We start from the raw sequence: 24,799 nt of genomic DNA, 5'->3' as shown, positions 1-24,799 counted from the left end.
CATGTTCAATGTCCCCAACTTCCACAGGGATGCCAGAAAAGCTCCGCCGGAGGTTTGAGTTGAAGATCTCACGGACAGGGGCCTCCTCCAGACGTTCCCAGTTCACCCATGTAGTATCCAATATTTGTGCATTTGACTCAAAACAGTTCAAAATAGCACTGTAGCAGCAAGACAGAGGGTCAGTGACCTTCTACGGGGAGAGCAGTGATTCACTAGCACAGAAGTCTAACAACAAATACCCATTCGGGTTAAGATCGGGGGGGGGTTGTTCCTCCCAATCACGCCTTTCCAGGTATCTCCATCATTGCCCACATGCGTGTTGAAGTCTCCCAGCAGAACTATGGAGTCCCCTACTGGAGCCCCATACAGAACTTCATTCAGGGTCTCCAAGAAGGCCGAATACTCTACACTGCTGTTTGGTGCATATGCACAAACAACAGTCAGAGTCCCCCCCCCCCCCCCCCCCCCCCCCCACTACCCGAAGGCGTAGGGAGGCGACCCTATCATTCACCGAAGTAAACTCCAACGTAGCGTACTTCCACGTACCCAGAGCCAGCCTCTGCCGCCCGGGTCTGGTCCGTCGTGACCTTCACTGCCACCCATGTGGCAGCGCACCCGACCCCTGCGGATCTTCCGATGGATGGTGGGTCCAAAGGATGGAGAGGGGGGTTGCCACGTTGCTTCTTCGGGCTGTGCCCGGCCGGGCTCCGTGGCAAACCCGGCCACTAGGCCGTATATACATATATGTGTGTATATATATGTGTGTATATATATGTGTGTATATATATAATGTATGTTGTGGAATGAGTAAATGGTAGTCATCCTCAGAGTGGTATCTGGTGGTTTCCAAATTGTGTGAAACCTTTTTAGTATGCCTTTTAGTGTCTCTTTTCTTTAGCTTGATACAGATCAGAGCTTCCTTCAAGTTCTTAAGTGTCATGCACAACAATTACAGTGAAGCAGTTGTTGTGAAATTCTTCAGGAACAGTATAGTACAGATACTGTATGTATAGAAAAATCTTGTAAGCGGAACAAAATATGATTCGAATCTAAGACATAAATTACTACAGCAGCTAAAATATAGGAATATAATATAATAGAAAGTAAAATAGAATACTATGGTAGCGACGTGAGTAAAAGTACAATGTGTAAACTGTGGTGTAAACAGACTGTAGTAAATGTAAATAGATAGATATATATACAGTACATATAATGAGAACAGGTCATAGACAGGTATGCACATAAATATACTTTATATACTGTGATAGATCCTTGATCGAACCCAACCTTGAAATTTAGGAGGCTAAACATGTTTCTGTTTCACAAAACAAGGCTCCTGCCCAGTAAAGTTGTGAAAGCCAAAACCCTTTGTAATGTGACAGAGCGGTCATAGGGAATTCCAAAAATCTCTGTAATTGGATTGGATTGTTGTCACAATACATTTCCAAAATTGAAAATAGTTATTATGTTGACTGTGGTTTGGCCTGCTGAACGCTCGAATGACCTGTGTATGTTTGTGTGTATTTCTCTGTAGTCGGTGGTCTGATTCCTCTTTCTGGAAAAGTTCAGCTGAAAATAACTTCACAGTACCAACAGAGGGTGCTGATGTGGTCATCCCATCCGGTAATGTCTAGCAGAAAATTTTAAAAAATCAACTTGGACAACTTGGGGAACTTTTTATTATGTTGAGGGTTTTATTTTAATCAAGTTGTGCATGTTAGAAGCTTAATTCATCATACATCATTTTGACACTTGTCAAAATGATGTATGATGAATCAAGCATGTTGGTTTCTTTCATGTAAGATAAAGAAGAATACAGTACCTAAATTTCAGACAATCTCTGGACAATGTCTGGTGATGAAATTCGGTTTTTAAATATATTTTGTGTTTTGTTAATTTAGGAGCCAATTAACTGCAATTAAAAACTTTCATATTAATAATACTAAATTCATAGTAACAGTCAAATAATCAGTTTGAACAGATTGGTAGTAAAGTGTTATTGTAACCCCTGTGTGTCCCAATAAAACCAAAGGCAAGTGGATCGTTTTGGAGAGCGACACTCCTCCCCTCAACAAGCTGACTGTCATTGGAGTTCTTGAGATCCCCGACACCATGAATAGCTCATCCACCAAACAGGCTCAATACAACACTGTGGTGATAGATGCTGTCTACATCTCTATCCAGGTCAGTTTGATCAGTAATCGCTCTGATTGCCATGATTATGACTGTAAAACAATATTTTAAGGACATAATCTCACTCTTAATGCTCCTTATATGTGAGTAAGAAAAGTGGAATAAAGTGGCAAACTTTTATTTATCTTATTTATCTTCAAAATGTATTCCAGGAGGATGTTTTTTTTTCAATGTTACAGTGCAGCTTTTTGTGTTGCTTAATGTCAGTTTATGTTTCCACCAGCAACAACAGAAGGCTCTGTGATAGTTAGTAGATAAAGATCTCATCTGAGTAGTTATTAGTAATACTTAACTATTGAAACCCTGAAGGCAAGTGATCCATTTTCCATCCAAAATTTTTTTGCTCCAATATTTATGACTTGACGGGATAGTAAGGGGTGAAACCAAGACATTTTTTGTCAAATTCACCAAACATTCCCTCAGTTTGCTAGCTGTCTGTTTTGTGTGTGCGTTTGGAAAAAAATCTAGTTTTCCTACACAGCCCTGGCGCTGTAAATGGAGAACAAAGAATGTGTTGTGGCCATACAACATGACAAGGTCGAAGGCGTTTCAACACTGGAGAAACCTCAGAGATTGGAAATTTGGATGGTAGAGCCTTTGAGGGAGAACTGAAGGGCAGGGTGGATTTTTTGGCAGGTTTTGCCAGGATAATCTGTCTAAAATTATATTTATTTATAATAATATTTAAAATAATATTTTTTGTTGTTGTTGTAATACTCATTTGGGCTACAAGAGGCTGAAGGCAAGGCAAGTTTTTTTATAGCACATTTCAGCAACAAGGCAAATAAAAGTGCTTTACATAAAACATAAAAGCAACATAGGGAAATATTACAAAATTAAATAATAATTAATTAAAACAGACATTTTACAATTTTTTAAAAATTGTCAAATAGAAAAACAAGTTAATTTACCCGATAAACCTATTTGTTCACCCATAATTAATGGTTTATGAATCATCATTGTTTCTCCTTCCATTGTTTGCTTATTTTATTTTCCATCTCTCACACCAGTCAAACCTCGTACTATATTTTCTCTTATTCACAATCATCACTGTGAATCCACATTGTTTGCGGAGAAAACTGTACTTGTAATCCTACTCGGCCCTGTTAAGACAGTCAGAACTGGAGTGATGTGATCCACATTTGTGGTCGTAGTGAGGACTCGAGTAGCAGCGTTGTGAATCAGCTGCAGCTGTCTGATTGATGTTTCAGGAAAACCTGTAAAAACATAGTTAGTAGTCAAATCGACTGAAGATAAATGCATTGACAAGTTTTTCCAGGTCCTGCCGAGACATAAATCCTTTAATCTGAATCCATGACCTACAACAAGATTTCTGGCTTAGTTTGTGGTTTTCAACATTTCCGACTGAAGTTGAGCACTGACTTTTAAACATTCTCTATTGGCTCCAAAAACAATGACTACAGTTTTATCTTTGGTTAAATGAAGAAAGTTTTGGCACATTTGGCACATGAGTGATTAAAAGTAGTTAAGTCTAAGTAAAAGGTGATCACAGTACTACACACATATGTCTATGAAGATTCTCAGTCATCCAGGTCATAGTTATCCAATGAAGGTTAAAATCAAGGGTAACTGGACTTGGTTGAAGATACTGGAAGACGTTTCGTCCCTCATCCAAAGGACTTCTTCAGTTCTGACTGACTGGCAGGGAAACTTAGCTATTTAACCTCAGTGGGGTCGTTGGTCTACACACATAGTGTAATTGATGGTTGATGCCTGGTACAGTGTGTTGTGTGAAGTAATGTTTGCATCTCCTGCTGTTTCAGGGTGGCAGGCTGATTGCAGGATGGGGAGAGCCGTTCAGAGGTCAGCTGCACATCAAACTGAGAGGGAACCACCGCACTCCTGATTGGCCTCTGCCTAATGGACCCAACCAGGGATCCAAAGTCCTGGGTAAGAAAAAAAGCATTGCGATCATGTGCTCACCTGAATTAATATATATAAGATATAACAGAACCTTTTAGTGTATGCACTGCAACAGTGTCACACATTTATAAATATATTTGCAATTGTGCAATACATTTAATGATATAATTGTGCTATATTTTAAGAAATGTAAATATAACTACATACTGGATGTGGACCATTTTTCTATTTTATTAAAGGTAGTATAGAATACTAATTTTCAGGTTCATACTTGTATTTTAGGTTTCTTCTAGAAAATGTTTACATGCTTTAATGTTTAAAAAACACATTATTTTTTGTGAAACTGGATCAGAGTTGATAGATTTGCTAGCTCTATGAACTCGTATGAACGATTCTCTAGAATGTGGGTAAATGTAAATTTTCAGGGAGTAGACATTAATGATTCCAGATGTTACGTAAAGAACAATAAAATTAAAACACATAGCTGCATTTAAAAAAGAGGGGTACGGGCCTGCTACGTACATGTTTACTTAATTATACACCCAATGCTTCTGTTTTCCTTAATTCATGTAAGAAATAACACAACAACTAACGACTACTAGACTACTACCGGATAACTTAAATTATCTAAATGGTGATACATCCTCTTTTCAGGATTCCCAGCAGCTTTCAAAACGTTCTTGTTTGAGCCTTATAGCAAATGTTACAAAAATATTAAAACATTACATTAAACATCCTCAACTGTAAGAATTTATTTTTTCATCCATTTCCCTGTAAGCGCTGTCTTAACTACCTTTTTATTTTCAAAGCTATTGTTGTATCATACCAAATATTTTTGATATTTCATAAACAATATATTACACTATATTATTTATTAACAGTGATAATTGAATAATAACTATAACTGCTCCATGCAAAAGATAACTGAACTGTTGAATTTCCGTTGTGAATGTACAATTAGCCAGTGAAGATCTGATAGTATTAAATTATACCATAACATGTACAATCCCAGCTCAGTGGGATGCACTGTGTGGTGTCACATGTTTCAGAACAAGCTCAGTGTGTGTTTTGTGGTACCACAGGTGTGTTTGGTAGTCTGGAGCTCTATGGACTACCTCACAATGTTTACCACACCAAACTCGCTGCTACTGCTCAGGCCGGATCCAACACTCTGACCCTGACGCAGTCTGTGGACTGGCAGGTCAGTTTTATGTCTTTGTTTTAGTGTTTATGAATTATAATGTGAAAATTCTTTAAGCAGAAGTAATCAAAAAACAAAATCTTGCCTTTATGTAAAATCAGACATAACTGAAACTACACTGACCTATGTCATTGTTTAGTATTAATACAACTACGAAAGATAGTATTCAGTCATTTGTTTATATGTCTGCTTTTTTGTGCAGGTTGGAGATGAGGTCGGCATCTCCACCACCAGTTATAATGCCTGGGAGACAGAAAAACGTCAGATAACAGCCGTGTCAGCAGACGGCCGAGTCCTGACCCTGAACCAGCCTTTGACCCACACTCACATCAGTCAGTTCAACATCTATCTCTAGAATAGCAAAATTATACATACTGCAGTTTTATTTGTATATTTGAACAGACATCCAAGTTGCTACTTGCCAACTAATATTCCTTACTTAACTTACTGTCATGTTATAAAGGTTTTTAAATTTTGCTATTAGCAAAATGTCCTTGTTTTAATCTGAAATTCAGAATATCCATTACCAGTCAAGGACTGAAATTTAGCCCATGGCTTTAATTTGTCAGCTTAATAGATGTATGTCGTGGTGTGCATTTATATTTATCCTGAAATACGACCATATTTACCTCTTTTTCTCTCTCTCTTCAGGTGAGACTCACTCTGTCTCAGGCACATCATTCTCCTACACTCTGGCAGCTAATGTTGCTCTCCTGACCAGAAACATTAAGATCATCGGTCAGGAGTATCCAGAGATGATGCAGGAGTCATTTGGGGCCAGACTTTTGGTGGGCACCTACTCCTGGGCTGGTATCAACTATAAAGGTAAACAATGTGATTTCTCTTCTTACAGAACACTGCGATTACTGAACTGGTGTTTTGGACCTATGATCCCTCTCAGTTTAAAGCTGTTGATTTACAGATAATTTGGACTCAGGAATGTCTGCAGGTAGATTTTCTTTTAGGTGCACATTTCCATTTCCATGTGATCCGTAAAACACCTTTGCATCTGTAACTCAGCACAAACTGAGGATCATTCATTCGTTTTTTTTTCTTTTTCAGAGTTCATTCATTTAAATAACACAAACTATCAACTATGCTCTCTATATAAACACATTAAGCATGTCAGTGTTTGATATTTTCTTCCTAAAGGCAAAGCTCAGATCAGGAATGTGGAGTTCTTCCACTCTGGTCAGGAAGGCTGGACCGACGACACCGACCCTCGTTATTCTGTGGCTTTCCTAAACCTGGGAAAGGTACAGCAACACACACACACACACACACTTAAATTAGATACATGTTAAAATATGAAAATAAATTCACCTGAATATTAACTTATTAATAAATCGAGAAGTGTTATGGTAGACATGTCCATCACATGTTGGAATTAAAATTATTTTAGATTTGATCACTGATTGGCAGCAGTAGTATAAAACATATTAGAGAAATAGATGAATAATACAATTCAAATGCAGAAAAATTCAAAAGCAAAAAGTATTTTGGAAGTAAGAATATCAAGATTTATGTTAGAAAGATAAAAAAAAACGTTATTTTATCTCCTGTAACATTCAGCAGAAGTTTACATGATCACTAGGTGTTGTTTAGACTTGTTGTAGTTTACTAAAAAGGAGAAGGTATATGTTAAATGTGTAAAATTAATATTGTTTTAATCTACCTAAAAGGTTTCAGGAGACACAATTCAAGGTTGTGCTTTCCACGAGGGCTTCTCTCCAGCCATCGGAGTCTTTGGAACAGAGGGACTTAACGTTGACAACAACATCGTCCATCACACTGTGGGAGAAGGTAAACATTGAGCTGTGAAACAAAGTGATGTAATTTTTCCAGCAAAGAAGAGGAACTCTAGTATGTGTTAAGATGAAGTATTAAAATGTGTTCCTGTTTGCAGGTATCAGAATTTGGGGCAACAACATAACCGTGAGGTGGAACCTGGTGATGATGACGCTGTGGCCTGGATCATATCAGGACAGAGAGGAGCCCTTCAACTTAGCCTGGAACGCTGCCATTGAGGTCTGTCCTCTCAAAATACAAAACAAACCACTTCTCCTATAAAAATCTATTACTGCATTTATCAGTGCTGTTTTCTTTAGGTCAATGAGGGGACAAATGTGGTGCTGCAGAATAACATTGTGGCAGGCTACGAGAGAGTCGCTTATCGCATTGATGGTGAACCCTGTCCAGGTAACAAATGATGATATTGGGACATTTCAGCTGCATTTCCAAAGCTGGCCAGAAAGGGTCTTTCTTTTTAAAACAGTACACTGAATGTTCAGACTCAGGACAAAGATGCAGAACAGAGGACCTGAAAGATTTTACCCCAACCTGACTTCTGCCTGTGCAGGTTATTTTAACGGGAATCAGAAGTGGATTAACAACGAGGCTCACGGTGGTCTGTTCGGAGTCTATCTCAACAAAGACGGTTTGCCCGGCTGCAGCCTCATCCAAGACTTCTTCATCTGGAGGAGCTTTGACTACGGCATTTACTTTCAGGTTTCAATACTGAAACACCTTGATTTCAATGTTCTGCCTTACTTTGACTGCATCAAGAGGAAGCAGTGTGGAGTTGTGCCTCTTAACCTGAGGTCCACTGATGTTTCAAACTCATAAACAAGAATATAGAGAGCCAAATGTGCAGCCTGCTGTAATAATATTTTACCAAAAAAACATTGTAGAGTAAAGACTATTTTAGAAATTTTGATGTGGAAGTAGTCTTATCTCTAAGCAAAGCCTAGACTTGATTTTAATGAATTTCCTTCTGTTTATATAGGGGTATTGCAGTGTGGGACGCATATGTGAGCAAGCCTGTTGTGGACTTTGCATTTGCTTTATGAACAATGTCATATAAATTATCACTCCCAAGCTACATGTTTGGCTTTTTGTTAACACGCTATTTAGTCCACAGAATAGTACGTGTTTCCTGGCTTCAGTCTTCTTTACCATCTCATGATCCTGAGTAGAAAAGTTTGCTTTTCTCTTTTGGTCCATGGTTAATTCTGACTAAACCCTCATTTGTGCTAATATTATTTAAGGGAAAAATCACTGATCATAACAAAGATGCCAAAGTTTATTTTGGATTTAAAGATCACATGTTCATAAGTTACAAATAAGCTTCTTCTTTTATGCTCAGTATGTTTGTAAAGATGAGGCCTTAGGAGTTGCGGGATTTAGATGATATTAAAAGATCACTATTCTCCTCTTCTTCATCTTCCTCTCCACCGACATCACAGACCATCACTGATGTTGTTGTTTCCAATGTGACCCTGGTGGACAACGGGATGGGCATCATGCCGCTCATCTTCGCTCCTCCTTCTCTCTCTCACGCATATGCGGATAAAACTGTAACCATTCAGGTAAGCAGGTTTATTTTGATTGATTGATTAAGTTGTTCCTCTCCTCTCACACATCACATATCAATTTGTTAATAAGTAGTTGACACATTTCATATTCCTTATGACCATCTTTTCCCAGAATGCTTTGATTGTTGGCAGCAGCCCGAGCTTTAACTGTTCAGACACTTTGCCTTCCACTGATTTTAACATTAAAATCAGTAATGGACATCGAGCCCCAAGACCTCTCAAAGGTACCGTACAAACTCCCTGATACTGTCAAAACACCTCATATCAGTGCTACAAAGTACAGTAGATGCATATGTTTTTAGTGATTTTTATGTTTTAATTTAGGAATACTATGACATTTTAGGCTGAGAAAGGGTATACAGTGTTGAAACAGGCTTTAAAAGGCCTGTTTTAATATTTTCCTCAATAGGATAAGCCTTTTTTAAATTGAATCACCCAAGTTAAGCTCTGAGAAAGAGACTTGTGTTGGTACAGAAACAGCTTTATGAATAACCTTGACTTAACAAAGATCTTAAAAATTATAAAAGAGGTTCTAATTGTGTAATTTCACATAAGCAAACAAGAACTGGATTTTATCCTTTTTTCTGTATAAATGCAGGCTGGGTACTAAGAAAAAATGTGTTATTTTGTGACTCTGTTTTTACTCTGTACAGGTGGCAGATCTGGAATCTGTTGGCCGACTTTTGGATCTCAACACAACAACGCTCCAGTGATGGCCCATCATCTGAACAACAACTACAATGCCATCAAAGGACTGATGAAAGTCAAAGGTGACTTGTGGCTCTGAGCTTTTGGGCTAGAGTTATGTTATGTTGCTGCAAACAATGTTCACAATGATTTGAAGAAGAACATATTCCTTATTCCTCATTTCTCATTGTAGACACAACATTTGTCAGTTTCCGAAACATCTGCTCCAGTGAGACAAACTTCATGTTCATCACCAACCCACTCAACGAGGATCTGCAGCACCCTGTGCAGGTTTCAGCCATCAGGATGATTGACAGCACAGAGGAGGCCAAAGTCTTTGTCCACAGGCCAGATCTGAGGTAAATCATGGCACAACAGAAAAGAAAAAAAAATGTTAATACACCTGGAGAAATGGTTAAATGGACTGCATTTATTAAGTGTCTTTCTAGTCTAGTCATGTCAACACACATTGCGGAGGGTGCAATGTGGACAGCCTGCTCTGCCTTTAAGCCACACATTTTTTATAAGTCTTCGAGTTAGGGTTGCACTTGGCAGCATTCATTAAATATTGCTGCTTAAATTTAAACTGACAAGAAGTGTATTTTAACACAAATCATTTAAAACTTTAAACTATTAGTATAATCTCGCTGCTCTTTTTGTATATAATGAAATAAAATCAATCACTCTGTTTTTGTGCTTTAGTAAAGTGAACCCGTCTGACTGTGTGGACATGGACTGCGATGCGAAGAAGAAGAGCTTGTTGAAGGACTTGGATGGTTCGTTCCTGGGTGCAGTGGGAGCTGTAGTGCCTCAGTCTGAGTACGAGTGGGGAGGTGATCCCAGGAGGGGGCTGGGCGACTACCGCATCCCGAAAGTCATGCTCACTTTCCTCAATGGGAGCCGCATACCTGTGAACCAGATCGCTCCACACAAAGGTAACAACAGAGAGGGAGTCTTTTTTTGTAAACATAATAAGATCAATACTAATGAAAATCAGATTCCCAGTCCCCAGTTAAACAGTAGCTGCCTGGTACTACAGTTGTTTTTACTACAGTTGGCTCTACCACTTTTAAGTAAGTTTGCTTCTTTGATTTTCAAATTTTCAAAAAAACAGAAGTGTAGGATTATAGGAAGTGAAATTCAAGTCACCTAATTCCATAGGTGTCCTTTACACTGGGGACGCTGGGGAAATGTCCCCACCACTTTTTGAAATGGCTGGTTTTGTCCCCACCACTTTTTAAAGCATAATTTGTTAAAAAATGTTTGGAAATATTGCTTGCGGTTAAATAACAAATGAAAATGCCTTTAGAAAGGTTTATTTGCACATTAAGAAAATATGCATTTCAAATAAACATAGAAGAAACACATTTGCATTGTCCAAAAGACGTATCATAAGCTAAAAGAAAAGATACTGATTATAAATTGACCCAAAAACATGCATCCACCAATCAGTAACTTTAACAACTTCTTGACACAGTTTCTTTTTGGTCAAGTTTTCCGTTCTCTCCCTTTGAACATGACAAAAGACGAGGGAAAGCTAAATCATGCCTTCATATGTGTTGTCTCAGCATGGATAATATTACATGAGAAAAGTTGATCTACAGGAGAAAAAATATATTTATATATTTTGAAATTACACCTGCCACCTGAATTTTGCATTTGAATGTGTAAGAATTGAGTCGACTCTCCACCTGTTGAATTCATACTCCAAAAATATAGGGGCAGCATCACATATCAAGCCATAACTATTGCTAACTGCGCTTAGCTAGTTGGCAGAGTAATTTCAGTCATCTGTACAGCTAACTTAGCAGTTATATTAGCTGACCCCACAACCAGTACCAGGTGAGTGGGCAGGTTTGATAACGGCCGAAAACAGCATTATGGGATTAGTTCGACCAAACCAGAGTTGGTGGTTGTTGGAACAATGGAAAGACTAACCAAGATAGTTTTGTGTTTTGATTGGTTTCTGTTGAGTTTGAATAAAATGCGCTTTATAATAATTGTCGTGGAAATTGTATATTGCTGGTGAGGGATTAAGCAAATAATTGAATTACAACAAACCATTGTCTTTGAAGAATTTATTAATAAAAGAGAATAAACAGATACAGCTTTTCCAGAGACCTGACGCCTAGTGCAGCTTCAGGCGTCTGACCCCAAGCAAAGGGATGCATAATCATTTACACAGTCTAGGTTTCTTTGTTTTGGGGAACAGAGATCCTCTCCCGGCCTTGAAGGGGGAAAACACTAAAACAATTTCACAGCTCTGACCTAAACCCTACATAATGTATGTGAACAAACTAATGAAGAGTATTGTTACGTACTCGGCTTGTCTAGGGGTGTGGGACGAACAAAAAGATAAATAACCGAGTGGGAAAAACCAAGGCTGACTCAAAACACGTGTCAAGTTAATGTATTTATTCTTAATCGGAAAATAACAAAAGGCGATTAATCAACGAAAAACCATCTCTGTCCACACGAGAGACGATGGAAGTTATATAAAGTAACTAAATAACATAGGTAGCAACATAAAAGGCCATACGGTCTCTCCAGCTCCACCGCGCTGTGGAAGCACACATGGAGTTTGCCCGCCGCTCACCACACTGGCTTACACTGATCAGGAATGCCAAGCTGATGACCGCCTCCACGGAGTCACCGACCTCACGGCGCGAGGAGAAGTTGCCAGCGGCACCCCGCCAATCACATCCTACACACACAGTGTCACACAGTAGATCACACAGTAAATCGCACAATAATCACACAGTAAGCCACACAGACGGTTACGAGTCCAAGGAAGGGTGGGTGAGTGAATGAGAGATGAGTGAGAAGTGAGACCGAGAGCACTCCACTGGCTCTGCTTATATGGCCCTCTAATTGCCGCTGATCAGCCACAGCTGCGAATTCAGCCCAGCGTCACACTCAGGGTACAGGTACACACCTGCAGGAAAGAGACAGATACACCCACAGCAATACAAATACGGCACACAGACCTCATGGGTCGTAACAAGTATAATAATAAAAAAAGGTTAATATTGATAGTAAAAGGTTATGGTATAAAAAAACAATATAATATTCTTTGTGTGGTTAATCAGCGGTCATAAATTATCCAAAAGTCCCGCGAGGTGCAGACAACTCGGCACAACACCAGTGAAGCCGGGCTCCCTCTCTTCAGCAAGCGTTCCTCTGCTGCCACTGCACACCATAGACCGTTTACCCGCTACGCCTACAAATGTGTACTGACGACCCAGGATTAGGGTTACAATTTTGGATTTATTCATGCACTTTAAATGCACTTTTTACATGTTTATTTACAGAATTAAACATTGTAATGTATATTGTAACAGGCTGTGTAACTTATTGGGTGAAACCCCTACAAGTGGTTCAGAACGCAGCAGCACGTCTGGTTTTTGATCAGCCCAAAAGGACTCATGTCACTCCATGACCTCCACTGGCTACCCATAGCCTCCAGAATCAGATTCAAGTCACTAATGCTTGCATACAGAGTGACTGCTGGGTCTGCACTCACCTATCTCCATAATACAAGTTTACGTTCCTTCTCGGCCACTATGCTCCTCCAACGAACGCCGCCTGGCTCTGCCATCCCTTCACACAAAGCAATCCCAGTCCCGGCTGTTCTCATCTGTGACACCACGATGGTGGAACGAGCTACCACAAACCATCAGAGCAGGGGCGTCCCTCTCTAACTTCAAGAAGCTCTTGAAAACTCATCTCTTCCCAGAACACTTCCTCTTATAACACCTCTAACTCCTAACCTCAACATGCACTTCCTGTTCTTTTCTTCTATCCCCTTACAATTATCTTGTATTGATAGCACTTTTTTTGTTAACTCTTAATTCTTTCCCTACGTATTTACCCCATTGATGTGATATGTGCTATTAGCTGCTTTTACTAGTACTATATGTATTGTCAGTTGCAGATCTCGTGCTGTATTTGATGCTCTATTAATGCTTGTACGTTGTTCCTCAAATGTAAGTCACTTTGGATAAAAGCGTCTGCCAAATGAGTAAATGTAATGTAAAGAAAACTGGCAGTTCTATGTAAAATCAGACATTGAGCACCCCCATATCGCCAAAGTGGCATGATCCTTGTCCCCCTACTCTCTGCAAGTGCCATGGGATCTTTAATGACCACAATGAGACCTCAGTTTAACGTCTCATCCGAAGGACAGCATCTCCTATAGCACAACTTCCCCTCGCTGCACTGGGGCATTCAGATATTATAAAGTGGGCCAGAGGGAAGATTGACCCCTACTAGCCCACCAAGCTTTCCCAGGAGGTCTCCCATCCAGGTCATTCAGCAGAAACAGGGTACATGTTGTTTTGGCTCCGGCCACTAGTCTCAGTTTGGTAAAAGGGAGAAACTTGAATTCAGTCAGGTGTCGGGTTGTATTTTGCTGTTACATAAGGGAAATAGGTGCAATAATGTTTCTACATTTTTAGAGTTAATTGTGTTTATTTATTAGACTTAAAAAGCAAGAGCTTGTGCAACATAGCAAACTTGCTGCTCGCACACATCTCACAGCTGAAACGATGGAGGGAGGCTTGAGCTATTCTAACAGACTACTTGAAGGACAAAGTGGTACTACACAGGACGGGCCGAGGCTGGCTGGTTAGCATGCTACCTTCTAAGATATCTCTGCAACACAAAACAGAGACGTATTTACTATAATGTCAGAACTGTTACTTCTTCAGATTATGTTCACAATGTAAATTTTTTTTAATGTTCAAAATTAAAACATTGTAGCTTTAAAATAATAGTTCAGCATACAAATTTAAATTACTGCATTAGTTTTTTGGTTTAGGTTTTTGACTTTGCTCAGTGTCAAAAGTTTTATTGTAAAAGATCAGAGAAAGTAGAAGTAGTTAAAAAGTCATTAAACCTCTTCCTTTAATGTCCTGTGTTGCCTTTCTGCTGATAAGTAACTCAATTCCAAAATACTGTGTTGATTCATTTGTCCTTAGGTGTGATCAGGAAAGACTGCATGTACATGAGTTCCTGGCAGAGCTACAAATGTTTCGGGCTGAACTACAGGATGCTGGTGATTGAGAGTCTTGACTCTGACACAGAGACCAGACGTCTGTCCCCCGTCGCTGTGCTTGGAGATGGCTTTGTAGATCTGATCAACGGTAGATTAAGTCCTGTAGTTCTGAAACGATAAAAACCCAGAACAATCTAAATGATCTGTTCAAGTTAATTAAATTGAAAGAATGTGTCTTTAATTCAGTTGGACGTATTTGTATCCAGGTCCTCAGGATCACGGTTGGTGTGCGGGCTACACCTGTCAGAAAAGAGTGTCTCTCTTTCACAGCATCGTGGCCATTGGACACTCCTTTGACGTCTTCTTCACCAGCGTCAGCCCTCAGAAACTTCGCCTCATGATGCTCAGTGCTGAAACATCTGAGGTCAGTGTATAACCTGGAGAGCACTACTGAAAATAATGGTGGCGACACAAAATATTGACACTTTGGGCCCAATTGGAACATTTTCACTTAGGGCTGTACTCACTTTTGTTGCCAGCGGTTTTGACATTAATGGCTGTACGATGTGTTATTTTGAGGGGACAGCAAATTTACACTGTTAAACAAGCTGAACACTCACTGCTTTACATTGTAGCAATGTGTCATTTCTTCAGTGCTGTCACATGAAAAGAGATGATCAAATTTTTACAAAAATGTGAGGGGTGTGCTCACTTTTGTGAGATACTGTGTATGTATATATATTGCATAAAATAAAAGATACAAACTGAAAGGTGATCAGGTAGTGCAAATGCAACAGTTGTCTATGAAGATTCTCAGTCATCCAGGTCATAGTTATCCAACGAAGGTTAAAATCAAGGGCAACTGGAGGGCATCTTCAACCAAGTCCAGTTGCCCTTGATTTTAACCTTCGTTGGATAAATGCAACAGTTCTTCACCCTATTTGACCCACCCGGAAATTCACAAAATATATTTATCTCATGCCCCTTTCAAGGTAAATAGTACCGCCCAAAACGCAGTGCTCTCAGTTATTGTGCACACGTGTTTCCCCAAGGCTGATGAGCGAGAATTTTTTTCAAGTTGAAGTGAGGTTATGCGACAGTCAAATCAGCTGTGTCCACATGGTCCGAAAGCCTTCATTGAAGTTGATCGTGTTATCAATGATTTTTTTTATTGTTAGGTTTTACCCTACGTTTAATCACGGTGCTCCGGACCTCGTGACCTCATAGCTGATTACCTCTGGGTCAAAAGTCAACCCTATAAAACTTTACTTCAGTTCCTTTTATTCACTTCGACACCTTTTTGTTTTTTTGATTTGTGCAGAGCATCATGGTGTCAGTCTTCTACTCCAATCCACAGCGGTTGGATGTGTATGTTGACAACAAGCTGGTGGCTCCGACTAACGCTGACTGGAACGCTGCCAACACTGACTATACCCTGAAGGAGCCCATTTATACAGGTAATAATTACACATAATGTGATTTTGTAAATAAAACAAGCAGGGTCGGGCCTACATTATCTATTAAAGTGTCTATTACTATTATTATTATAATATTTTCCATTCGTGTAATCATTTGTGGAGAATAGGCCAGAACAGGCACATTTGTCATATTTCTTTGGATCTGATTAAGTCGCTTTTTTGCTTTAGGAGATGGTTTTAATAAGATCTGGCTACTCTGTTCTGTTTTCAAAATATCTATTAATGTAAATGATTAATGTTAATTTCCCTTAATATAATGGATTTATGTAAAGGATGTACGTGTGTGGTCTGGTGTTAATGTTAAATGTCTGATACTCTGAGAATGGTTTGTTTACCTTGTTTTATTAGCAACAGTTGTGTTACTGTTTGCATAATATGCAGCGACAAGTTGACCTACATTACCTCCCAACATATCATCTCTTTTTAAATGTTTTGTTGTCAGTTCTTACAGGCATTTAATCACTACTGAGCTGTAAAGTGAACAAACTGTTAAATTACTTTTAATTTAATTCAGCATTGCTGCACTGTACAATTAATCATTTATTATTTCCACATGTAAAGCAACCAATTATGAATGAAAATAATTTAAATTCTTAGTACATAAAATGGCTCTTTTGTCTTTGATGAATCACGTGAAGACTAAAGCAGGTAGGTAGCAAACTGAGGGTCAAAGTAGCAAAATTGAAATTTACATCAGCAATAATTTTCTGTTTCAAATTTTTTTTTTATGCCTCCAGATCAATATGTTCCCCAACTGAATGCCACTGTGGGCACTAACTATTTCGACCAGGACTACAAAATGCTGAAGATTGTGCTGAGGGGCTCCACACCGGTGGAGATTAGAACATCCCCAGTTCTCTTCATCTCCTTCAATCTGCCCGCCATGACCGAGGAAGAGTTCTTTGGAGATAACCTGATCCGCAACCTCGCTGCGTACCTCAAAGTTCCCCCAAATATGATCCGTATCACCAAGATCATCCGTGAGGGTGGAGGCGCACGACGGAGGAAGAGATCCACAGACCTGACGGTGGAGGTGGAGCTCAAGAAACCTCCAGTCCAGCAAACCACTAACAGCACTAACAGTTAGTGGGAGCAGAAATCTAAATTCTGTGCTTATGTTTGCTCTTCTATATACTGACTGTTTTAATGTCTTATTATTGTTAACATTGGCCTGTAAATTCAGCCCTCTAATAGCCACATATAAAATCTCTCTGTTCCTTTTGTCTTCTCAGATGAAGAGGACTTCACGTTGCTGAAGAGCATTGCAGATAATCTGGGTCAGGCAGCAGTTACTGGAAATCTCAGTCAGTCCATCGGCTTCAACGTGTCTTCGATGGGCATCATCCCACCTCCTCCTCTAACATCTGACCCCAGCTGGAATCAGGTGAACATCAAGACTTAATTATAACAACATCTACTTAGTAAAACTACAGTACAAGAAAAATGGTTTGATGGAGTGCTCACTGGTTCGATGGTTTTCTGCTGTTAAATCTTAGGAGGCCACAGCAGAAGTGACGAGGGAGCAGCCTAAAATGAGCTACGTGTCCCGCATGTCCAAGCTGCTGCTGATGGTGGAGCCGATATCCGGGGTGTTTGTGGGTCCTCTGTACCAGCAGCCTAATCTCATGGCTGTGGATGAGCAGGTGAGGCAATCACACTTTGCCAAAGAGATCATTCTCACTGCACAGCTGCTGCTTAGTCTGGAGACCTTTGTTGCATCTCTCCCTGATTTCCTGTCATCCCTCTACTATTGCTATAGGCAGAATACCCCAAAAACACTCATTTATTTATCTGATCTTGAACCATCTTTAAAGCTGCCTACTTAGCCTTTTTAACATAAATACATTTTGACCTTGTAATACAAAAAAAATGTAAACAGAATACTATACAAAAACATGTTTCATCTAATTTCCTTGATTTGAAATTATTTTGGGTATTTGTCTCCTTTTTAAAATTTGTTCCCATCTTTATTAGCAAAATAATCTCCTTCAAGCCCCATAAATACTGTTTTTTGGATCACTAGAACACTAATATTAAAACATGAATGTTTACATGTTATATTAGGTAATGAGATCAGTTATTATAGGACACACTAGAAGACTTAACATTATGTTGAAGTACGCTGTCTGTTAACACTGACGCAAGTTGTGGTCTGCAGGGTAACTGTGTCTCTGTTGGAGTGACAACTCTGACTGTAACAGCCAGCCTAAAGGACTCCAGTGGGAACAGCGTAGGTGGGCTGGAAGGAAACACCACCATCCTCTTCAGCACCTGCTGGGCAAACTTCACAGACCTGTCCATTCTCAGCAGCGGTACGTCTGCATTATGCTTATTCAAAATCAATCCAACAAACAGCTACAAAACTAATTTCAGATAAAGTTTGTTTACTGCCAAGGTGCCAAACTCTGGGATTTTTGCAGGTTTTTGTTCTTCATTGTCATTTCATTTTCAACCAACCTGGCCCACAGATCATTTGTGCCTACTAGTATTAGATTTCTCAAACAATAAAATAACAAAACAGGCCTGAATCTCTGGGTGTCGGGGAGCTGCACCTATAATTTGTAGAGCACTCGGGAGATGTTTGTGTTGGTAATGCAGTGTTTGTTTGTTGTTGTCGGTCTGATGTTTGCTGCATGACACACTATGAATTTCTGAAAGGACTAATAAATATCCATCACTTGCTCGCTCACTCACAATAATCACTCCTCTCCTGGCAGGTGAGAACCTAACCATGGTCTTCACTCTGAAGGAGTGGGGCACCGAGTCACGCTCCTTCACTATTAAAAACACTCCAACCACCCAGACCCCGTCAAACTCCAGCAACGTCACTGAGCCAGCATCCACTTTGTCCACCTCAACCACAAGCAAACCACAGTCCACCCCTGACGAGAGCATCTTTGGCTCCAGCACCGCCGTGTCTGCTGGCAGTCTGTGTCTGGTCAGCGTTGTCTACGCTGTGGCCTGCTGCTCAGACCTCATCCCGATATTCTAGATATGTCTGTGAACCTAGGGTTTTATGAAGAATACCTCATCTTATATCCCCCGTAACACAAATAAGTCTGCTAAATAAGACAAATGTAATCTTTAAATATATTATACACAGGGCTGGTGTTTATTTTTTTTTTGGGGGGGGGGGGCAACTTTTATTAATATTTACATAAAGTCACCATGACTTTTGAGTTGTTTCGTTTTATCATGTGTAAATGTCTGTTTCATATGAATAGGTTACACCAGGGCTGGTAATTATCAAGCTTCTCAAAGTACCATTTTAGTCTTAAGTGCTGAAAATTCATGAAATTTACTCCTACTTCGACAGCTCCAGAGGTTTCTCAAGTAGTTAGGAGTTGCCAGTAGGAGCTTGTAAGGGCACCTTGGAGACAGACGAGCAAATATTTCAGGAGAGGAGGAAGGTTTCTGAATTATTTGACGACGCACACTTAATTAGACGGGGTCAGACAGCGCAGGCATATTCTTTGTCAGCGAGTTAGTGAGGGACGTCATCTCACCACTGACTTTACGCAGTAATATGTTTTCAGCTAAATTGAAGGTTGTGATGACGCTTTGTTTATTTGCCACAAGAAAAAAAATACAGCAATGCTAATGATTTTGGCCCGTCGCAGCCATCAATAAGCAGACTTCCCAACAACACTCCGCTTAATTCGACAGAAGCAAACACAATTCATGCAATTCATGCAATAGCTGGCTTCCCAGGAGTATAGGTGCAACTGATGGCATTTACTGTATATAAAGATCAACTTTTTATCTTTAATTTCCAATGTGTGCGTAGCCTATGTACATAGGCTAATGTATTCTCTTAAAAATTCTTAATTGTCAAATGTCTGTTGTATTTAAACTCCTCTTAGGAATTTCACCATTCACTGTGAATGTATCTGAGAATATTCTTAAATAAGGAAATCAATTCTATTGGTCCTTGACTACATCATCATCCAATATCCTGTTTGCAGTGAATCAGCACTAAGACTGACACTAAAGATTTAGTCCTACACTTCACTCAAATTAAGAGTGGGGTGCTTGATAACTAACTTCAAAGGAATATTTTTTTTAGTCTTAAGTAAATTCTTAGCAGTGTTCTTATGAGTAATTCTGAAAAGTTTGATAAATACGGGCCCAGGTCTAAGATTCACATAGACTTTCTATTTTAAAACAGGTGCAGTAGGGTTTATTAGGCTACTTGAATCTTTAACAAGATGAAAGATGTGACGTTTGCATTTTGTTGACGATTGTTACTTTGAAACTTTACTCTTCAATAAAATTATGTTGTTCATTGCTAAAAACATCTTTAATGCTTCAGTGTATGTTTCTTTTTAGAGTCGATCCGTTAGTTAAGACTCTGTCCATGGTGCTGAAGGAAGCTGATTGGCTGAATGTTTTTGCACCAGCGTGATATACACTGCTCAAAAAAAATAAAGGGAACACTTAAACAACACAATGTAACTCCAAGTCAATCACACTCTTGTGAAATCAAACTGTCCACTTAGGAAGCAACACTGATTGACAATCAATTTCACATGCTGTTGTGCAAATGGAATAGACAACAGGTGGAAATTATAGGCAATTAGCAAGACATCCCCAATAAAGGAGTGGTTCTGCAGGTGGTGACCACAGACCACTTCTCAGTTCCTTTGCTTCCTGGCTGATGTTTTGGTCTCTTTTGAATGCTGTCGGTGCTTTCACTCTAGTGGTAGCATGAGACGGAGTCTACAACCCACACAAGTGGCTCAGGTAGTGCAGCTCATCCAGGATGGCACATCAATGAGAGAGGTGGCAAGAAGGTTTGCTGTGTCTGTCAGCGTAGTGTCCAGAGCACGGAGGCGCTGCCAGGAGACAGGCCAGTACATCAGGAGACGTGGAGGAGGGCAACAACCCAGCAGCATGACCGCTACCTCCGTCTTTGTGCAAGGAGCAGCAGGAGGAGCACTGCCAGAGCCCTGCAAAATGACCTCCAGCAGGTCGAAAATGTGCATGTGTTGCTCAAACGGTCAGAAACAGACTCCATGAGGGTGGTATGAGGGCCCGACGTCCACAGGTGAGGGCTGTGCTTACAGCCCACACCGTGCAGGATGTTTGGCATTTGCCAGAGATCACCAAGATTGGCAAATTCGCCACTGGCGCCCTGTGCTCTTCACAGATGAAAGCAGGTTCACACTGAGCACATGTGACAGACGTGACAGAGTCTGGAGAAGCCGTGGAGAACGTTCTGCTGCCTGCAACATCCTCCAGCATGATCGGTTTGGCGATGGGTCAGTAATGGTGTGGGGTGGCATTTCTTTGGGGGGCCGCACAGCCCTCCATGTGCTCACCAGAGGTAGCCTGACTGCCATTAGGTACCGAAATGAGATCCTCAGACCCCTTGTGAGACCATATGCTGGTGCGGTTGGCCCTGGGTTCCTCCTAATGCAAGACAATGCTAGACCTCATGTGGCTGGAGTGTGGCAGCAGTTCCTGCAAGAGGAAGGCATTGATGCTATGGACTGGCCCGCCCGTTCCCCAGACCTGAATCCAATTGAAAACATCTGGGACATCATGTCTCGCTCCATCCACCAACGCCACGTTGCACCACAGACTGTCCAGGAGTTGGCGGATGCTTTAGTCCAGGTCTGGGAGGAGATCCCTCAGGAGACCATCCGCCACCTCATCAGGAGCATGCCCAGGCGTTGTAGGGAGGTCATACAGGCACGTGGAGGCCACACACACTCCTGTGCCTCATTCTGACTTTTTTTAAGGACATTACATCAAAGTTGGATCGGTGTAGTGTGGTTTTCCACTTTGATTTTGAGTGCGACTCCAAATCCAGACCTCCATGGGTTGATAAATTTGATTTCCATTGATAATTTTTGTGTGATTATGTTGTCAGCACATTCAACTATGTAAAGAAAGGAATATTTAATGAGATTATTTCATTCATTCAGATCTAGGATGTGTTATTTTAGTGTTCCCTTTATTTTTTTGAGCAGTGTATTTGCGCTTCACTAGAGGGCGGGAGACTCAGTGGGAATTACTAGGTTTCACAGCCTTAATTAGCGCCCACTATTTGGACTTAACAGTACAATGTAGGCGTGTTCTCATCCCCTTTTTAACTTTGCACCGCCTGTCCCCCTGAGCTGTGCGCACTTTGCACCGCAGCCAGTTACTGCAGAGTGGATGCAGAGTTCAGCTCCGGCTTTGCCCGTGGTTCCCCGGCCACAGGCTACGGCTCCGATATCAAGATAGAGAATGGATTTCTATCACTTCACTTTCCTCTGCGGGGCTTTCTTGTTAGTTTGCTGTTTTCAGACTCTTGCTATTTTACCCCCAGCTGCCCCGAAGAGCAGCAAGGTGGCAAGGATTTTTGATGGACAAGAAGCCTCCTATTTCAAGGTGTTTTACTCGCCACCATCCATCGACAGAAACAATAAAGCAACATCTAAAGACTTGATTGAGCCTCATGACTACATGCCCGCTATTTACAAGACCTTCTCCCCGGCAGAGAGACTGGGATTCAACGCCGGTTTTTTTCAGTTTTTAAAAGCTGCACACACTAGTGCAAGCTTTGTGGACTATATGGTAGCCTATGTGTGTGCGCGCGCGCCCCAATGTGTGGCTGCAGATGTGGCATATAGGATATTTACAGGAAAATGCCCACTTGGGTGTTATTATATAAATAGATATGCACTTTATTTTGCATGTTCAACAATGAAACAGTTCTATTTGCAGTTAAAAGGGCACGCGATCACTGCGTTGTCCATTTTCACCTGTCAAAACATGTCGAAGGAAGATGAAACGTTTGCCTAACTCCACTGATACATGTGTATGTTTAGGATATATTGTAAGAGTGTTTTGTAGTTTAAATTGTCTTTGTTTTATTCGTTACATCCAAACGTTTAGCTAACAGACTGTAGACCGTTAGAGCCAAAGCCCGGTCCGTTGACTAGCAGGGTTAGTAGTTGTTTACCGTTCTCTAGGCAACCAGGCAGCCCACATGTTGTATTACGTCTTACGTAAACAAAGAGGATGAATGAGAGAGATTTATCGTTAATGTAATCGTTTAAGATAATTGTTTTATACTGGTAATGATAAGAATTGTAATTTTCTAATTTTAGATACTAGAATAATAGAGAGGAGGAAAGGAAAACGTTCCCTTGGAGGGCAAAAATACGTTATTTTCCGCTGCCTGCCAACCAGGAAGCAAGTGATACACTTGAGTTTGTTACTTTTTGCGTTGCCAAAATGCTGGATGGTTGTTGTGCTTTCGGATTTACTATTCGAGGAGTTAGGTGAGGGATTCCCCAGAAGGTAAATAAAGTAAACAATACCGCAGTCGAGCGTTGTCAGGGACCTGATGCCTTAACGTTTTATGGATCGGATAAGCCCAACACTTGCAGTTTGTCCATCGTTTTCCTAAGTTGAAAGGTGATCCACATAAAATGTGACTGCTTTTGCGGCGTCTGTACGGGGGAGTCGCGGTGTTGGTCTGTTGTTTTGTCCTCCAGGTCACCGCGCATGTCACGTGACTGAAAACTATGAATAGGCCTATCCAATATAGAATTCATCATTTTAATAGTTTACTGTACCAGGTCAAAGTTATCCAACGAACGTTCAACTTCTGGACTTTGTTGAAGATGGGGGATTTCAGGATATAGGAAACGGAGCCTCTTCATCCTCTGGGAAAGGATAGAGATGCCAGGCCTCAGAGGAAAGAGGGGTGCCTAAAAGCTAAAAGAGTGGACTCCTGTCAGAAATGCATGTGAGAAAAATAAAACTAAACTCGTTTTAGGTTCGAGTGATATTTTCAAACACATAGGCCTAATGCTGATTGATTGCAGTGATTCAACCAAACTTTTAAAAACAGGGCTGGGGACTATGACAATATTTACTGTACAAATTAAATGTCAAGATATCTATTTTCACAAGAAGAAATGGGGGGGAACGAACAGGCAGAGTTACAGGCAGGAACAAACACACGCAACATTGGAGACCGAGCAACTGCAAACAACAATGACTGGACCAAAATGCAAACACAAACTGAACACTCAGTAGATAAAAACTAAACAGAACATGAAACAAGCAGACTGAACAGAAGGCCCTGGCAACTAAACACAAAAGAAACAAACAAGAGCTGCTAAAATCTTACTGTGACAGGGAACAGGTGCAGCTAGAGTTCAGTTCTGGTGCAGGTGAAGCTGCTGTGACGTCTGAGGAGCTGTCCAGTACTGAAGTTGCTGCACAGCGTGTGCGACTGGTGAGAGGTAGGCCTACAGTTTCAGATGAACTTTCCAACTCTGATGTTAGTGACAGTGTTTTCTCTGTAGCCGTGACCCGAGGGAAGTTATTGAACTCTGACATCTAAAAAAATATCCCCGCTCACTTGTCTCATCTCTCTCTTAGCCGCAGTGCTCTGATGTGGTTAAGGTTATTGATTCAAATAAAACACTGTTTGCTGATGTTCCTTCTCAAACTCACTTTCTGAAACACAACATCAATATGGGGGATACACAGCCGATTAAATAGCACCTGTATCAAGTAAATCCAGACAAACGTCGCCGTCTTTAAGAGCAGGTGGAGTATATGGTGCAGCATGATGGCCTATTGCTGAGCCCAACTGTAGCCTATGGTGCGTGGAGCTTTCCGTGTTTGCTTCTGTACTGATTTTAGAAAAGTGAATGGGGAAACAAAACCTGACTGTTATCCTCTTCCGTGAATGGAGTATTGGGGATGCTATGGGGGATGGGTTTGTTACAAAGCTAGACTTACTGAAAGGATATTGGAAAGTAGGCCTACCGTTGACTGAGCAGGCGAAGGAGATTTCTATTTCTGCATTTGTCACGCCTGATGATGTTCTTCAGTAGGCCTATGGTCATGGTTCTATCTTATAGAGGTAGGTTTGAGAGTAAATTTGTCTAAATGTGAGTTTGGGCAGGCAACAGTGACTTATCTTGGAAAAGTGGCGGGGGGAGGTCAAGTTTGACCTGTTAAGGCAAAGGTGGAG

The 24,799-nt window shown here is 40.6% G+C and overlaps 1 protein-coding gene across 1 annotated transcript in view; it reads left to right on the top strand.

Annotated features, from left to right (window-relative positions):
* The window catches only part of pkhd1l1.1 (PKHD1 like 1, tandem duplicate 1), a 62,339-nt gene extending 43,422 nt beyond the window's left edge, over positions 1-18,917 (top strand). The window contains exons 54-77 of the mRNA XM_038724579.1: positions 1,535-1,623; positions 2,033-2,184; positions 3,978-4,104; positions 5,160-5,278; positions 5,481-5,610; positions 5,930-6,103; positions 6,431-6,534; positions 6,961-7,081; positions 7,185-7,306; positions 7,387-7,477; positions 7,638-7,786; positions 8,524-8,646; positions 8,765-8,876; positions 9,306-9,422; positions 9,533-9,698; positions 10,042-10,274; positions 14,319-14,483; positions 14,602-14,759; positions 15,657-15,792; positions 16,551-16,895; positions 17,046-17,197; positions 17,310-17,456; positions 17,972-18,125; positions 18,531-18,917. Coding sequence (XP_038580507.1) covers positions 1,535-1,623; positions 2,033-2,184; positions 3,978-4,104; positions 5,160-5,278; positions 5,481-5,610; positions 5,930-6,103; positions 6,431-6,534; positions 6,961-7,081; positions 7,185-7,306; positions 7,387-7,477; positions 7,638-7,786; positions 8,524-8,646; positions 8,765-8,876; positions 9,306-9,422; positions 9,533-9,698; positions 10,042-10,274; positions 14,319-14,483; positions 14,602-14,759; positions 15,657-15,792; positions 16,551-16,895; positions 17,046-17,197; positions 17,310-17,456; positions 17,972-18,125; positions 18,531-18,805 — 3,661 coding nt within the window. The 3' untranslated portion in view covers positions 18,806-18,917. The remainder of the gene's footprint in view (positions 1-1,534; positions 1,624-2,032; positions 2,185-3,977; positions 4,105-5,159; positions 5,279-5,480; positions 5,611-5,929; positions 6,104-6,430; positions 6,535-6,960; positions 7,082-7,184; positions 7,307-7,386; positions 7,478-7,637; positions 7,787-8,523; positions 8,647-8,764; positions 8,877-9,305; positions 9,423-9,532; positions 9,699-10,041; positions 10,275-14,318; positions 14,484-14,601; positions 14,760-15,656; positions 15,793-16,550; positions 16,896-17,045; positions 17,198-17,309; positions 17,457-17,971; positions 18,126-18,530) is intronic.
* The last annotated feature ends 5,882 nt before the right edge of the window (positions 18,918-24,799 follow it).

The sequence above is a fragment of the Micropterus salmoides genome, unplaced genomic scaffold, assembly GCF_014851395.1.
Source record: "Micropterus salmoides isolate LMB-PRFRI ecotype aquatic unplaced genomic scaffold, ASM1485139v1 Ms_hic_scaffold_17, whole genome shotgun sequence".
In the NCBI taxonomy this organism is placed as follows: domain Eukaryota; kingdom Metazoa; phylum Chordata; class Actinopteri; order Centrarchiformes; family Centrarchidae; genus Micropterus; species Micropterus salmoides.
Note: the sequence above shows the minus strand (reverse complement) of the source record. Positions and strands in the feature narration are given on the sequence as shown.